General features: G+C 38.8%; 2 protein-coding genes and 1 pseudogene across 2 annotated transcripts; 2 read left to right on the top strand and 1 right to left on the bottom strand.

Annotated features, from left to right (window-relative positions):
• LOC104757405 lies at nucleotides 375-8,263 on the bottom strand (annotated as a pseudogene).
• LOC104759537 lies at nucleotides 14,272-15,171 on the top strand. The gene has a single exon (XM_010482446.1). It carries the CDS (start codon nucleotides 14,272-14,274, stop codon nucleotides 15,169-15,171), a length of 900 nt encoding a protein of 299 aa, XP_010480748.1.
• Nucleotides 15,222-15,554, top strand: LOC104759536. Its single transcript, XM_010482445.1, has one exon. It carries the CDS (start codon nucleotides 15,222-15,224, stop codon nucleotides 15,552-15,554), a length of 333 nt encoding a protein of 110 aa, XP_010480747.1.

Raw genomic sequence — 17,560 nt, 5'->3', positions numbered from 1 at the left:
AAACAATTGAGTCACGTTAATAATGGCATAAAAGTTTCATAACATAAAGATATTTACTAACATCTGCGAAGTTCTAAAAAACAAATGCTTATAGCCAGACAAATTTGTAACTTAGCAAAACAACTCATGGAAAACAGATTTGTAATAATAAGCAATGACGAAATGAAAGCTAATGAGTTGAAAATCCTTTATTGATAATGCATTGCCAACTCTAGGATGCAATGGATTTCTCATTTCAAATCCACTATCCTTAATCGAATGAACCAAATCATTTCAGAGAAAATCAGATAGAGACACAATGCCTAAGTTTTAAAGAAGTATTGTCGAAAGACCTTGCGAAAAAGCAAACAATGCACTATTTCCAGGTAGTGAAATCAGCATAACTTACCCATCTAATACCAGCTTCAAGTGATGCACGAGAGCGGAGATATGACCAGTAACCTGAGGATATATACCGATAATTAAAAAGTTTTGGATCAGCATAAGTAAAGAAGATAATAAATAACGCAAAATAAATAAACATAGCTCCTAACCTGGACACACGGGATTACTCTAGTCAAAGTTTTGATGGCATCGCGTCTTATAGGTACAGGAGCATCTACTTTAAACAATCGAATAAGGGCAGGAAGGAGTAAATGCATGTGCTCATCAAGAGTTCCTGCACATATGGACTAGGGTCAACCATCAGAGTAGAGTTTGGCCATGATGAAAAAATAGAAATTACAGGAGAGAACAACCTGACTATCAAAAGATACTATACTAAAACAAAGTATGCATATCATAATCAAACTACATATATCATCTTACACTACACAATATGATAGTGTGGATCCTCTTTACCTTCCGATAAAAAAAATGTATCCATTAATTACTAGAACTCGCATGCCCAAATAATACAAATGACAATGAGGATATGAAACAAGACAAGTATTACTGACCGCCAAACACTTCGAGCGTGTGGAGAATATCAGGAACGTAGATGTAATCATTAAACCGCTCCGCGTCACCTAATACTTGGATGAAACATGGAAGGATGACAGGAAGATAAGTTCTGAATTCATCATTAAGTGCCAAGCAAAGATGTTCCAGTAGATGCAGAACCTGATTATCAATAAGAGAGGCGAAGTACTCTTCATAAGATATATGTCCGTAAATCAATAAGAATAATAGCATACTCTAGGCGCATACAACTTACCGGAAGACCACGAGAGGGGCGGACGGGACCTGGCAAGGTGAAGGATGACCATAGTTCAGAGACTAGTGACAGCAGCTCTGGCAGATACTTGCGTATTTGCTGTAGACAAATAACATACGCTATGAGTTTTCACAAGTCGATCGTATTTTGACCATAACTGAAAATTTTAAGGTGTATATACCTGGCGCACAATGGAAACTAGAGTCCCAAGACCCCATGTAATAAAGTCCTTCAAGTTCTCATCAGATGTTCGAACAGTGTGAAAAAAGCTCAGGTAAAACCTTCAAAAACTGAGGTGGACCCAATCCAACAAATTACCAAAACGTAAAACAGAGATAGCATGGATTGAAAAGCTGCCGGAGATACAATATTCTATACAGCTACCTTTGGCAGGTAAGGCACGCATCCCAATCCCATTGACTGACCTCGCAAAAACAAAGAAGTGATAATGTTTTAACTTGTTCGTTGCAATTCCAACACAAGTTTATTCTAAAAACAGTCAAGATGGTTTGTGTTACCTTGAAAATGATCATCAGAGATCTAACAACCCTTTTGTGATAACTAAGAAGTGATGCATCTCTAAGAATTCGCATAAGCGAGTTGATAGCAACCTATGACAACGAGGAAAGTGATATGAGCACAATTCAGACTACAATTGCGATAATTCACACAAATTAAGAACTACCGTTGAGTAATAATCCTCAGATGTAGCAAATGACGGCCGGAGTTCCACAGGTAACTCATCAATTGATGGAATAGGTTGACCTGAATCCCCAGTGCCGCGAGGAACTTCACCATGTGATCCTGATAAACTTTGTTGGTTACGTTTATGCACATGAGGATCCAAAGCGCCCATAATTCCAAGAACCTGTAGATATAACCATGTTTATCACAAAAAAGAACTACTAGAATAGTCTAGAATAAAAATTATTTCTCTAGAAACTACCTTGAGCACTTCTCGTCTGGTAGACCACACTAAGTCACCCTTCAGCAGTTTCAAAAGTAAGCCAAGCAACAATGGGTATTCCTTGTATGGAGTCACAACATACCTACGTTAACAATGAAATGAGAGGCATAAATAACATGCACGGAGGATTGTAAACTTCAAAACTCCCTTCATTTTGTACTAGTTATGTGCACAATGGTTAGCACATAACAACCATGTCCCAAGCTACTAAATGCAGCATGCAAGTTGATCACCTCACTATCTACGAATGTCTACAACCTCATAAACATGAACTATATATATGATTAGATATCTAGGCAGCATAATGTTCGAGGTACTCGTAAATCAATCCTATTGCATGACAAAGAGAGAATAACAACTCATGACAAGTTCCAACACAGAAAGGTAATATTCTTTCTCTGGGAATACTAAGCCATCTCAGGAAAGACGAACAATAAACCATCACAAAGATCTACTGCGGATGGAAGAACTGGCTTGGGATAATAATTTTATATTTTCTAGATTTCTCACTCCTAGTAATCCAAATGATAAAACATATGACCAATTCTGACATATGATATACATTAACATATAATGATGACAAAGAAAAAAGAAGATATATACATTAACACAGAGCAACAGCTTAAGGATAGCTCAGGTTGCTACCTAGCTAACCAGAAAATATAGAAGCACCGATTATGTCAAAAATTCACTAAATCCAGTATTTCAATCTAGTCAAACCAGGCTTTTGCCAATCAAGATAGTACACAATTTTCTTAATTTACAAGAAAATTAGTATGTTCAAAATAACCTAGTACCATAATCAAATAAAACAAAAAAGGAAGTTTTGAGTCCTAAAAGAAGGAAAATATCTCATACCCTGTACTTTGAACAACTTGACCAAGGGTAGAAACAGCCACCTCACGTTTTGCCACAGCAGCTCCATCCATTAAAGCTTCAACAATCAAAGGCATCAGCTCCGGAATATATTGTCTCATTGCTAAGCCACCCTGAGCAAGCAACGCAAAAGAAAAAAAAAGAAAAAAACCAAGAGGGGAATGTCTTAGCCAAACACAATAAATAACAGGACTAAAAAAATATAAAGTACCAACATTCTGTCAACTTAGATAAAACAAAAAAACAATATTAGATACCGACTACTGACTAGGCCACTGAATTTTGAAATACTCTTAGCCAACACAGATATGAATAGTCAAAATAAGACTGCAACTTTATCGCGCAGCCAAAACACAGTTATGTTTGGATCGGCACTTAATGTAGAAACTATAACTTACCAAAATTATATATCAACTTACCACTCTTGCAAGATCCCCAACAGTTACGAGAACTCCAGTGACAATATTATTGTTAGCATTCACTCCAGTTCCTTCACTAAGTCTTGCAACAAGTGCCTAGAAAACAAGAGTTACAATCCCCGTGAACAACAATAATAATCATACTATTTAAGAAGTGAAGAGAAAATAAACCTTTTGGACAGGAGCTACATATGGAAGTATAAGTCGTTCACAATTTCGAACTAAACACCCAAGGAGTTTCGCACTCTCTTCTCTGCACTTGTTATCTGCACTGCTGACATTACAATTGAAGTCAATGCAACAGATACTTATTAATCGGAAACGAATCTTATTATATGAACTAAAGAAAGTTGTTGTTACCTCAACTCAAGGTAGGTTAACAGCTGTATAAGATGGCGACGAAGTGCTGGAAGTACGTATGCTGGATTTTTTTCAGATAACCTCCCAGCAACTGAGATGGCATATTCTCGGACATCAAGGTCCTGTTGAACAAAGATATTGTAATATATGAGTTGAAATGGCTAATGCAGTAGCCAGGTGGAGTGAAGCATAAGCCAAGTATTCTATCAGGTTGACAGGGGTGTCACAAGGATGCATTTCGTGCATCCACCAACAAAAGGCATTCATTCCATCCACAAATCATCCAATTAAAATATCTCAACTGCACTTTTGCAGTATAACTTAAGTAACACTGTTTTCTGGCACAATAGAAGCCAATTAGTAGACCAAAAATCTAGCTACATCTTCGTAACCAAAATTTCTGTAATAGGTACTAATCTCATGAACCCACGAAATCGAATTACAAAAAGCAATATAATTACAAGTCATCCGTCATTCACCCAAGAGAGACAGATTAAAAGATCCGAAAGAGAATAGAATTGCAATATGCCATATGAGGTGCTACTTTATTCAAACAAATAACATGTACATACCTCATCATTTAAGGAAGCAAAAATGGCAGTCAAACTATCAGCCTGTGCTAAATAATCATCAAAACATTGGTTGCCATATAAAGCAACGAAGATAGACTTGCGAACAGTTACATCAGCATCCGCAACAGCTGTCCTGAGAAGCTTTTCCACAATCTGCAGAACCCAAACATCATTTCTCAGGTAAGCAGAAAATTGGAACCGCTACAAGTATTGCAATTACAAATGTCATCACGAAGCAGACTTAACATACTAAAGTTCAGATTTGGAAAAGAATAAAAACAAAATCTGTTGTAATGAGAAAAGGCCAAATTAAAGACAAGCAATAAGAAAAAGTGTAATGGGTTTTCAGTATTCATATAACACCTCTTCCACAAGGCGCCTTCGTCTCCCCCCTGCTCGTGTTGACCTGCTTGAGCCAAATTGTGTGACACCAGATAAAGAATTTGCAATTAGCCTGCAACAGCACAAAGCAGCATCTTTTCTTGTGGCTGCATCCTCATCATCCAAATAAACAAGAACTGACTCCCGAGCAAATTCAAGAAGATCATGCCCCTGCAGAAATCAGAGGCTCAGATACAATATATAAATCATATTCTTTCGAAAATGTTATCAGCAAAGAGCGGCGACCTTGAAATTGAAACGAGCAAGAGTCTGCAGGGCTAGTTGAACTTGCGCTGAACAACTAGGGTCAGAAGACTGTGGTGCCATGCCCACTGTACTACCTCGGACAACAGGAACAGGAGGCTTTGTTTGAGAATAAGGGGATCTTGAAAGAACCAACGAAATGCAATCTAGAAGCCGATCTTGTACCGTTGGCAGCAAAGAAGGAATGCTGATACCCAAGAATTGTCAGCATTAAAAGTATACACATTACTGCAGGTAATAACAAACTTCTTTTGCTCAACTTTACCTGATGGTTATCTGATCAAGAGCGTCAACAAGTGTAGAAGAGAGACTAGAGGAAAACATAACATCTAAAAGATCTCGAACATGAGTTTCCACTGTGGATCCCATTGCCTTCGCGATGTTACCAACACAAGCCACAGCTTCAAGCAAAGGTCTACCTTTACGTGGGGCAATCTACAGGGGAAAACATAGTCAACAAATCACTTGTCTAGTTCAATTTTCAAAACTTATTAGACCCAAGATGATACTTAATTCAAAAGTATTAAAGCGTACTTTAAAGGGACAAAAAAAAATTTGACTCACGGCATCCCGCAGATGAGACATAATTGTCGGCAAATAGTGGATAAGCTCACCATCCAAAGCACCAGCCATTTCCCCAAGGGCGATGAACCCACTGGCTCGTTCAGCCGGTATTCTCAACACAGTAAGAATATGATTCATGCATATCTGCAAGAAAGTAATTCATGTCACGTTTCCAGATCAATTTTGGTATTTTGGTTTAGAGAATTTCTCAGTCACTTACCGTTAAATAGTTTGTAACAAAGCGGTCACGAAGAAAGTGAGCAATGCGAGGCAGTAACGAGGTGATGCTAAGGCGAACAAGACGATCACGATGTTCAAGGTATCTGAGGACAATTTCGGCAACTTCTCTATACCTAGACATCATGAACTCACCTGTATTCCTGCAAACCACCTCTAGCATTAAGCCATAAATTCTAACACCAAATATGGCATGAAATCAATCTACTTAACAGAAACCAACACAATTTTCGTCTTCAAGATCCTTTTGTTCAGATATACACTTAAAGTAGAGGAATATACATGAATTATCTATCTCTTTAACGATGGAAACTACAGTACAATGACAAACAAACAAAATGAGCATCATGGGGACAAACAAGTTCTTCTACGGAAAATCAAACTTAAGTGTCTGACTAATAGAATGGGATGCTTTCAAAATAGATAATGGCTTCTGCATTTACCTCAACAGCTCGCCAACGGCGAGTAAAGAACCATGAATACTATGAACCGGGGCATTTCTGCCCAACCCATCCTGTGTAGCTTCAAACATTCGATAGTACCTGTAAAAGCCAAATGGAGAGAGGATCAGTTAGCTCAGACATGGAAACTTCTATTGATAGTTTGAAGCATTGCATTGGCAATGATATATTTAAATCCAGTAGAAAGTCTGCAAGTCAGAGAACACAATTCAAATTGACAAAAGCTTCAAGTCCGTTACAAACCTTGAAAGCAAGATAGGGTTCGTTACATTTCCCATCTACTTGATATACATTGAGACTACACTGATCATGTTACATATGCTCAAAATGTATCACCATGGGAAGAATATATATTCAAACCTCATCCATTTTTGGGGGGACCGCAGCATAAAAAGCTAATATAAATTGCATTTACACAATAAAATATGCAAAGTAGTACTTAAACGAGGGTGGAACCACATAACAGGATTGAAAATGAAAGTATTGTAACAACACAAAGAAAAGCCTCGCATAAAAATATCATACCAAATATATTACCAACAGAAAACATTTAAAACACTCGACCATTTTAAAGGAAAAGAGAATACAAACCATTGCACTCGCCATCGAGTCTCCCTTTTCTCAATAACACGAAGGCAAGCACGCAACGCCTCAACAGCTCGTTCTCGCACTTGCAACTGGGGATCCCTTAGTGCAACCCAGATAGCATCCACAAATTCAGGGACATGAACATTAAATACAGTAGAAGCATTTTCTGCCATCTCCTGCAATGTTGCAAGAAAATAGCCATATATATATTAAGCTGCTGGATTGGAAAGTTATCCTCACTATCATTTCAAACATCCATTATCCAATTTATTTGTTCAGAAATTTCTTTCTGAGTAACTAAAAGAAAAAAATGACATGTGTTTCTGCAGCTTATCTCAAGGATAGGACAGCTAAAAAATCAGGCTACCTTTAATATTAAAACGGCGGCGAAACGACGATATTCCACCCTGTCTACGCGAAGCCAATCAAAAGCTGTTTTCATCTGTGAAAAAAAAGAGAAAGAGTTGAGCAACTATGAGCGGAGCCAGTGATAGAAAGGGGAGGAAAACAGCAAATTGTACCTGAAACTCCACTTCATCAGAAGTCATTGCTCCACCTGCCCGAGCAAGATGGCCCAAAACTTTACTAGCAAGCACCAAGATGTCGGGATCACGCTTCAACTCGAACACGGTCCTCATATAACCCGCAAACCTAGAAACCTTAGTAGCATTCTCGCCAAATCCAATCTCCGTTAACTCATCAATGGCTCTGAGTGCACCCATGTTTTCAGCCACATCCGTGCTCTCAATTAAATTAGAAATCCTATCATATAATTGCTCCATGAACCTGGAGGAAGCTTCACCGCTAAGATCACGAACTGCTTCCTCTACATGTTTCCTAAAGGCTAATGGTGCTCCCTCCTGATACAAAAAAAAAACAAAAATCATCGATCAATTCAGAGACCTATCAGAAGTAAAAATTTCGAATTTTGCAAAAACAAGAACAGAGAGAATTAAAAGGAAGAGGATTTATTCTGGGTTTCAACTAAAAGCATCAAAAAGGAGAATACTTTACAATGTTCTTGTTTACCTTTGGATTACCACGGCTGCAAAGGTCAGCGATGACACGGTTGAGAGTGTCAAAGCTTCCGCCGCCAGAAGCGGTGGCTGCGGGGCCACAAAAGCGGTGCGATTGCGATGGGGAAGCCATGGATGCAGGCCGCCCAGCCACAAAGGATTGCGACGAGGTAGACATCGCTGCAGAGCCGGTCCAGCCGCAAAAATCTTCGAAAAACCCTAAATCTGAGCCCTTTTTTTATTTGTTCAACAACACTTGGGGTAGAGAAGAGTATGTACAGAGGTATCTTCAACACATCATGCGTAGAGAGAAGCGAAGATCGCAGAAGAAGAAAATTAGGATTTTTTTTTTTTTTTTTTTTTTTTTTTTAAAAAAAAANAAACACTTAAAGTGCTTTTTTAGCTTTTTTAGGTTTTTGCCTTGTTCTTCCAGACAATGTCCTTTGGTAAAAATATAATAACTGAAAGGTTTTTTACCAAGGAAATTATTTTTTTAATATATTAAAACTTATTGGTGTGTATCTAAATCTATCTTATTACATTTATTGGACCAATAAAAAATTCTTCAAATTCACTCTTGCCAAGAACAAATAATAATATCCTTACTAAAATCAAATATTTGACAAAAACATATGTAAGGATTTGTCATTATAGCTAACTAGGAAGTTTGATTTATCAGATATTCAAATTTAAAAATTTTATTCGTTTTGTCTCAGTTCTTTATTTTAAAGCATTTAAACGTTTATAAATTTTCAATTTTAGAAATATTTATACTTTGTAAGAAGTTTAAATATGATAAATATTTTAATTTCTAAAAAAGTTAAACTTTATAAAATGTTTAAATATTAATAATATATTTAGACTTTTACGATTTTTTTCTTGCGGCATGTATCACGAGTAAAAATATCACGGACATGGTTATATGGTTGGACAGATTTGGGTAGATATCAATTTAAATTTAAAATATCATTAATTTTGTGCTACACGAATAAAAAATCACTTCAATATTTTGTTAAACAATATTAATATTAGAGAAATTGACATATCTAATTAAGTTGATTAAATTAATAATATGTAAAAAATAAATTGTTATGCACTATATTGTGAGTTAAATCATAATACAATTAGATATAAGCATCAAACAATACAAATAAAATTAACAAACAAAAATTAAAAATTTTCCCAAATTGCTAACAGATCAAAATCTACATTATTGTTGAATTAAATTAACGATTTACCTATCACACTCGTAGCCACTTCAGTACCAACAATAATGAAATATTTATACTTTATTTAAACTAAACACACATCAAAATCTTGATGCAAAAGAATTATCTACTTGTATCATAAAACCTTGTCCAGATCTTACGCAGCTCTAGTGTCAAAACAGAGCTCCTGTCCAGCTGCATCCAAGTAGAACACTTGGTGAGGGGATCTAAGTCCGAGGAACAAGGAGATGTTGGGTTTTACTTCAAGGGAAGCCGATAAGCAGAATGGAGGCTAGTGCTAGCGAGGCGATCAGAGGGCTCAGATTTGGCGGAGAATGGATGTGGGCTAGAAAGAATCAGTTCGTCAAGGAAACCCACCGGGTGAGAAGAGGAGGGGAAGAGAGGATGTAGCTGAAGCATGATCGGAGTAGCAGATTGGTAGTCCGTTGAACCTCTGGTATATTCAGACTGGACCTAGAGCATGCTTGGAAGATAGGGGAGAAACCAGAGATGACTGGATGGTGACCCAGCGGCGCCGATTGGATTCGATGCCGCCGGGAGAAGAATCATCGGAGGTTGTGCCAAAGAGAGTGGCTAGGCCGAACTTGAATAGCTTAATTTATTAGCTACTATTTCCTAATCTCCGGATCTTTTACTGGGTAAAACTGTTTAAGATGATTAGTTCACTAGGCAATGTAATAACTTTATTATTTTTTAAATGACTCATTTTTATTGCCATGTGATTTATTATTCTTCCAATTCAAGTGTAAACAAAAATAAGAAAAGATAGTTTTAATTTTACGATAATTATCAAAGAACAATAGAAGTGGTACAAATAAATTCAATTGGATGCATATTGTTAAGTAATTTCATTCCTTTGAAGTTTATCTTGAATAGTAGTCCAAGTGTTCAATAACTTTGTCAAATAATTGGAATATAATCTTATAGACTTATAGCAATAGATATCTTATATAATATGAGAATCTTATATAATATGAGAAGGTTTTTCCTAACTCTTACTCACATTACAACATTTGGCATTCTCTTTCAGTGACACCTGTCATCTTTTATTTCCATTTTTTTCAACAAAACGACATTTGGCATTCTCTTTCAGTGACACTTGTCATCTTTTATTTCCATTTTTTTCAACAAATTTATATCATTTTCAATTCCAAATAAGCATACTTCTTTTATCCATTTGGTACAATTGACATATATTTTTAAATCCACTTTTATATCTTAAGTTCTTTTGTCAAACAAAAACAGATTGTTTTATAATAAAATCTCATATTATATATTTGATACAAAATCTAATATTCTATAACATTTACTAATAAATTAACTAATATTTGATACATCTGTTTTACACATTTTCTTACATTCTATTTAATTTGTCTTTCATCCTTTTAAGTGAAAAAATACACACTATTTTATAATAAAAGAAAATATCATAATAAAAACCATATCTTAGATGAGAAATGAAATAGTTTAAATACATAATTATGATTATGCCTTTATGTAATTTTATAAACCTTAATTATTACACATTTTAAAATCATATAATGTTTTCTTTTGTTAATTGAGTAGGCAATAAAGTTAGTCAGTTCCACTAAAATCCTATTAAATTATGATAAATTACACAATAATAGTTTTTCCTTTGATATCAATGCACATATCAACATAAAATCGATCTGTCAAGAGCATTTCAGAATTGTTGTCATGTTCAAAATCATATATATATATATATATAAAAAGAAGATTTTGATTTATGTTGACTTTTCTTGATTTTCTATCTATTTATTTCATTACACAATTGTAAGTGACATATTTAAAATAGTATTAATTAAATCATTAAGTTTGATTATTTCTTATATGGAAAATATATTGAAATTTTATATTTAATATCATGTAGTGGGTTACAAATTTATTTCACCATGAATTATGCGTTTTTATAATTTCAATAACCATGCATTGAACTGTATTTAATCTAATGAAAAGATTTCTGTTGCAAATATTTATGTTACAAAAGTTATGACACCAAATTCCATAATTCCCAAATTTGTAACTGTCAAATAACATCTATCTAACATTCAAACAGTGTACGTATATATAGCCATAGGTAGACATTTACTTAAATACTTGGACTCAAATTTACTCTCAAATTCTAGACCTTTTCTAACGTATCATCATCGCTGCAAGAGGAAAACAGATCGTCAAGTTTCTTGATATGATGGTACTCTTCTCCAATCCTCGATGATCAAACAGAGGTTTGATGTCTAGTAAGGGGTCCTTATAATTAATCAAAATATATTTACTCTTTTTCTCCATAATCAAGATATATTTCATGTGTTCTGTGTTTCACAAATGCGAAGAAGAGTGAAAAACACGGCCAAGTCTTTTCCAACTTTTATAGTTACGTAGACGCATTTTATTTTTGGTAGAATAGTTACATAGATGTATTGACAAGGTACATTTTGTAAAATAATTTTGTCCTATTAAACAATATGTTTTTCTCACTAAAATCTACTCCATCCATTCCTTATTAATCCATTTTCTAGGGGATTATGATTTGTGGCAACATTTTCATTTTGTTGGATGAAAGTGATTTTGTTTCATATTATAATATTGGCTAGGCTGGATTGTGGAGAATCACTATCCATGAAGATGGAAGCCTTTCAAAGGCACTTCAAACATTTGGGCCGAGCAAAATAAAAGTTAATTATACAGAGGTGAGTAGTAAAAAAAGCAAGCAATAGAAAAAATGGTACATCAATACTCCATAGTATAAAATTTATAAAAGTCAAATGTTTTATTTACGAAATCATTCACAAAACAAAAAAAAGTTGAGGCAAGTTCATTCAAGAGTGATGGAGAGATAATGTTTAATATGTTTAGTATTTGAAGTTTAGGGTTTATAATTTAGTTGTTATATATATATAAAGATATTATTGAAAATGGATTACCAGAGAGTGTATTTCTTTTAAAATTATTTGTTGTTAAGTATTACTTTTAGATGATGAAAGTAAAATTAATATATAGAACAACATTAAATTATCTATCAAAGTAATTATATAGTAAGGTCTTACAATTTTCTTTTTAGACTACTTATCAAAAAAAAAGCAAGCAATAGAAAAAATGGTACATCAATACTCCATAGTATAAAATTTATAAAAGTCAAATGTTTTATTTACGAAATCATTCACAAAACAAAAAAAAGTTGAGGCAAGTTCATTCAAGAGTGATGGAGAGATAATGTTTAATATGTTTAGTATTTGAAGTTTAGGGTTTATAATTTAGTTGTTATATATATATAAAGATATTATTGAAAATGGATTACCAGAGAGTGTATTTCTTTTAAAATTATTTGTTGTTAAGTATTACTTTTAGATGATGAAAGTAAAATTAATATATAGAACAACATTAAATTATCTATCAAAGTAATTATATAGTAAGGTCTTACAATTTTCTTTTTAGACTACTTATCAAAAAAAAAGCAAGCAATAGAAAAAATGGTACATCAATACTCCATAGTATAAAATTTATAAAAGTCAAATGTTTTATTTACGAAATCATTCACAAAACAAAAAAAAATTGAGGCAAGTTCATTCAAGAGTGATGGAGAGATAATGTTTAATATGTTTAGTATTTGAAGTTTAGGGTTTATAATTTAGTTGTTTTGTATATATATAAAGATATTATTGAAAATGGATTACTGTTGGTGCATGATTCAGCACCCCCGACATACCGAGCTAAACCAGAAATATTAATCGATTATTTAACCGAGAATCCGGTTAAGGGTTCAATTAGGTCACAAGAAGTCAATTCGGATGGAGTGTAATCTTGGAGAGTAAGAAATCGACTTCCACTTCGGTGCGGCGGCCGACTCAAGCAATAATGCAGTTTTCCATATCTCACTTCGTCCGATAAGGAAAGTTAATATATTATGCGATCTACGAATATGTATAAATAAGGGGAGACTTCTCCATTGTAAGATATCCAGAATCAAATACAATAATCGAGTTCTCCTCTTGTTCTTAGCAATAAACCCTAATTCTTTTGAGTTTTACTTCTTTACTTCTAATTTCAAGGTTTAGATCTATTTTCTAGAGAGATTACCCTATTGAATTTGTTTCCCCTTTTAAACAAATTCATTGTGGAAACCTAGTTTCTACAATTGGCGCTGTCTGTGGGGACGCAAATCGTCTCTAGGAAAAGTTACTCTCTAAGAAAATCTCCCTAAGAAGCCCTGCAATAATGTCTTCCATCGTCAACGAAGTCCCCGAAGCAAACCGCATGCCCGATCTCACAGGTGTCGCGTCCACTCAGGATAGCGTCGCAATACAAGGTGGCGTTTCGACCAGGCCGGTCGTTCCCGTGTACTCTCGTCACTGCGTCAGTACAATGGCAAACCTGGCCGAAACTTCCACCGAACTCCCAGTCGGGGTCAGATCTGAAGGGGATTCCAGCCAGGAAGTAGGGCGAACTCGTGAAGAGCCAGTCAACATCGACACGGAGCCCTCTGATGAACAAACCCCTAACGAGGCGGATGCTCGCACCATGGAGCAGCAGCTCGGCGCACAGAACGGGAACATCCCTGTTCACATCATGCCAGGGGCCCAGAACCCACAGGTCATTTCCATGGAGGACTTCAAAATCTTGTTCGGCTCCATGACGAAAGAGATCTACCAGATGATCTCCGACACCAACCGCAGAGTCGACGCCGTCGTAACTCAGATGACCCCATCGCAAATCTCTGCCGGACAATCGCCAGCACTCGACTTAGGCGGTCTCACTCGTCGTCTCGATTTTTTGGACGCACAATTCGAGCGGAGGAATCCTCCCCCTCAGACCACGTCGAGTATTCGACCGACGAATTCGAATTTATGGATACACGATAGCTCGGCCGCCCCGGTCGCCCGCCTCGCAAACTCCGGACCCTGCCTCGAGCTCGAAGAAATCAAGACGCAAATTAGCGGCATGAACACGCTCCTCCATTGAGCTATCAACACGGCTCCGGAGATCGATAGGATTGTCGAGGTGACTCGGCAGTCACCCTTCACTCAACGGATAACGCGGGCTGCCTTACCAAATGTCAAGCTGAAGCATCCGATCTACCAAGGAGACAAAGATCCGGTCCAGTTCATGACATCCTTCATGGCAACCATGTCAAAAGCACGATTCACCGACGAACAGAGGGACGCCGGTTGCTGTCAGCTATTCGTCGATAGCCTTTCCGGCCCTGCCTTGGTATGGTTCACGAGGCTCGAGCCGAACTCAATCGACAACTTTGACCAATTGTCCAAGGTTTTCCTCAAGAACTACCGAATCTTCATCGAACGAGGTGTAACAAGTTCGGATCTCTGGGAGATGGCCCAGGAACGAGGAGAACCCATCGCCAGCTTCTTGAACAGATTCAAGGAGAAGCTGACAAAGGTCAACGTCCCGGAGGACGCTGCAATGGCAGCCTTCAGAAAGAGCCTGATCCCCGGATCACCATTACGAAAGGACCTCAACATCCGGGAACCCAAGGACCTTGATGACGCGCTGCATCAAGCTTCCAGATTCGCGCTCGATGAGGAAGAGGAGGCTCAAATAGCCGCAAAAACTAACGACGAACAACCGTCGCATCCCCCCAAGGCTAAAAACTGGGTCGAACATCACGAACCCCGCAAGCACCACGAACCTCAGGATCGAAAAAAAGGCGTCATCCACGCAGTCTCCAAGGTGGACAATCAAGAGAAGCAGCCGTCTGACCCGAAGGAACTCTACTGCGATTTTCACATGTACCCCGGTCACTCCACACATGAGTGCGTCCACCTGAAGAACTACTTGTACGCGAAGTATCTCTCTGGCGAAGTCGAAGCTACTTATCAGCCAAAAAGCGCCCATGGAGGCAGAGGGCACGACAAGTTTACACCCTCCAAACAGCTCCGAGCGAGCCTTCACTCTGTTCGGACCCGATATCATTCACTTCGGAGGACGCCAAGGGAATCCAGCACCCCCATTCGAACCCTTTGGTTATCGAAGTCTCAATGGGCGACTTCGATGTCGAACGAGTCTTGATTGACACGGGGAGCACCGTCAACGTACTCTGCTGGCAAACGCTAGAGAAAATGGGCGTCACACCAGACCAACTGAGACCCGAAACTCAAACGCTGACGGGCTATGATAGGGTCGCTAAGATGTCGATGGGCAACGTAAAGCTGCAAGTACGAGCCGGCGGAGTGACCCGGAAGACTAAGTTCGCAGTCGTTGATGCACCACCAATCTACAACGTTATTTTGGGGATACCGTGGATATATGCAATGAAGGCTGTACCATCGACCTATCACCTCTGCCTCAAATTCCCGACCACCACAGGAATTTACACACTTTACGGCGACCAGAGGGTGGCCCGAGTCTGCTCTGTTATCGAAAAGAAGCAGAGAAAGACGGAGGACGCATAGCAATTACAGAGCGGGGATCACCTTACCGGTCCCCAAAAGCCGGAGCGGGATCACCTCAAGTCTCCGGAGTGTCAGATCATACAGGCGAATATAGACCTCTCCGACCCCTCGCGAACTGTCGGTATCGGGGCTGAACTCGACGAACACATAAAGACTAAGCTGATCGCTTTCCTGCAATCTCGGGCTTCCACGTTTGCCTGGTCAACGAAAGACATGGTCGGGATAAGTCCCGAAATCATGTGCCATAAGCTCAACATCGATCCCACATTCAAGCCGATAAGACAGAAACGTAGGCATTTGGGCCCAGATCGAGCCAAGGCGGTCCAAGACGAAGTCTAACGACTACTCAAGGCGGATCAAATAATGGAAGTTCAGTACCCTGATTGGTTGGCTAACCCGGTGGTGGTCAAAAAGAAAAACGGCAAGTGGAGGGTTTACGTGGACTTCACCGATCTCAACAAAGCTTGTCCTAAGGATAGCTTCCCTTTGCCGCACATAGATCGTCTCGTCAAAGCCACGACTGGAAACCAGGTTCTTTCATTTATGGATGCTTTCTCAGGCTACAACTAGATCGCCATGAGTTCGGCCGACCGCGAGAAAACGGCATTCATCACAGATAGGGGGACCTATTGCTACAAAGTGATGCCGTTCGGATTAAAAAACGCCGGAGCAACTTACCAGCGATTGGTAAACATGATGTTAGCAGATCTGCTCGGCAAAACTATGGAGGTCTATATAGACGATATGCTGGTCAAGTCTTTGATCGCAGAACAGCACGTCCAACATCTGGCAGAGTGTTTCGACATCTTGGATCAATTCCAGATGAAACTAAACCCAACGAAGTGTACGTTCGGAGTAACTTCCGGAGAATTCTTGGGGTACAGCGTCACCGAACGGGGAATAGAGGCGAATCCTAAACAGATCGAAGCTATACTGGGACTTCCGTCACTGACCAACAAGAAAGATGTACAACGCCTAACTGGCCGGATCGTCGCTCTAAATCGTTTCATCGCCCGATCAACGGACAAGTGCCTCCCTTTTTACCAACTTCTTCGCGGAAATAAGGATTTCCACTGGGACGAAGAATGCGAGACCGCCTTTCGACAGTTGAAGGAATATCTGACTTGTCACCCAGTTTTAGTCAAACCGGAGGACGGCGAAACACTATACCTCTATGTCTCGGTTTCCAGTTCGGCAGTCAGCGGGGTGTTAGTCCGAGACGACCGCGGAGACCAAAAGCCTATCTTCTACACAAGCAAAGCACTAAACGACGCAGAATCTCGATACCCCACGCTAGAAAAACTGGCCCTTACAGTGATCGTCGCATCACGGAAACTGCGACCCTATTTTCAATCGCACTCTATCGTCGTGCTTACCGACCAACCGCTCCGAACCATCCTCCATAGTCCTCTCCAATCCGGACGCATGGCGAAGTGGGCAGTCGAACTCAGCGAGTACGATATCGAATACCGTTCTCGCCCAAGTCTGAAGTCGCAAGTTCTGGCTGACTTCATCACCGAACTATCGCCCGAGCTCGACGACCCCACCCCCGCGGTAGAGCAATGGACAATGTTTGTCGACGGTTCGTCAACGAACCAAGGATCCGGAGTGGGACTCATCCTCCGATCCCCCACCGGTGAAATCCTTGAGCAGGCGTTAAAGCTCAATTTCAATGCGTCGAACAACGAAACTGAATACGAGGCCGTTCTCGCGGGACTCCGTTAGCCCAGGGACTTGGAGTCAAACACCTGCAGGTCTTCTGTGACTCCCAACTCGTAGTCAGCCAGTTCAGCGGAGAATTCGATGCCAAAACCAAGCTAATGGGAGCATATCGACAGTTAGTCCGCACGTTGTCCGGAGAATTTACATCTTTCTCTCAGACGAAGGTCCCATGGAATGAGAATGCATCAGCCGACGCCCTCGCAGCTCTGGCAAACCGCTCCGACCCCGAGTTACGGCGTACCATTCCAATTGAATGCATCGATGCTCCCAGCATTGATCCAGAC

Source organism: Camelina sativa, chromosome 17 (genome assembly GCF_000633955.1).
Source record: "Camelina sativa cultivar DH55 chromosome 17, Cs, whole genome shotgun sequence".
In the NCBI taxonomy this organism is placed as follows: Eukaryota; Viridiplantae; Streptophyta; class Magnoliopsida; order Brassicales; family Brassicaceae; genus Camelina; species Camelina sativa.
Note: the sequence above shows the minus strand (reverse complement) of the source record. Positions and strands in the feature narration are given on the sequence as shown.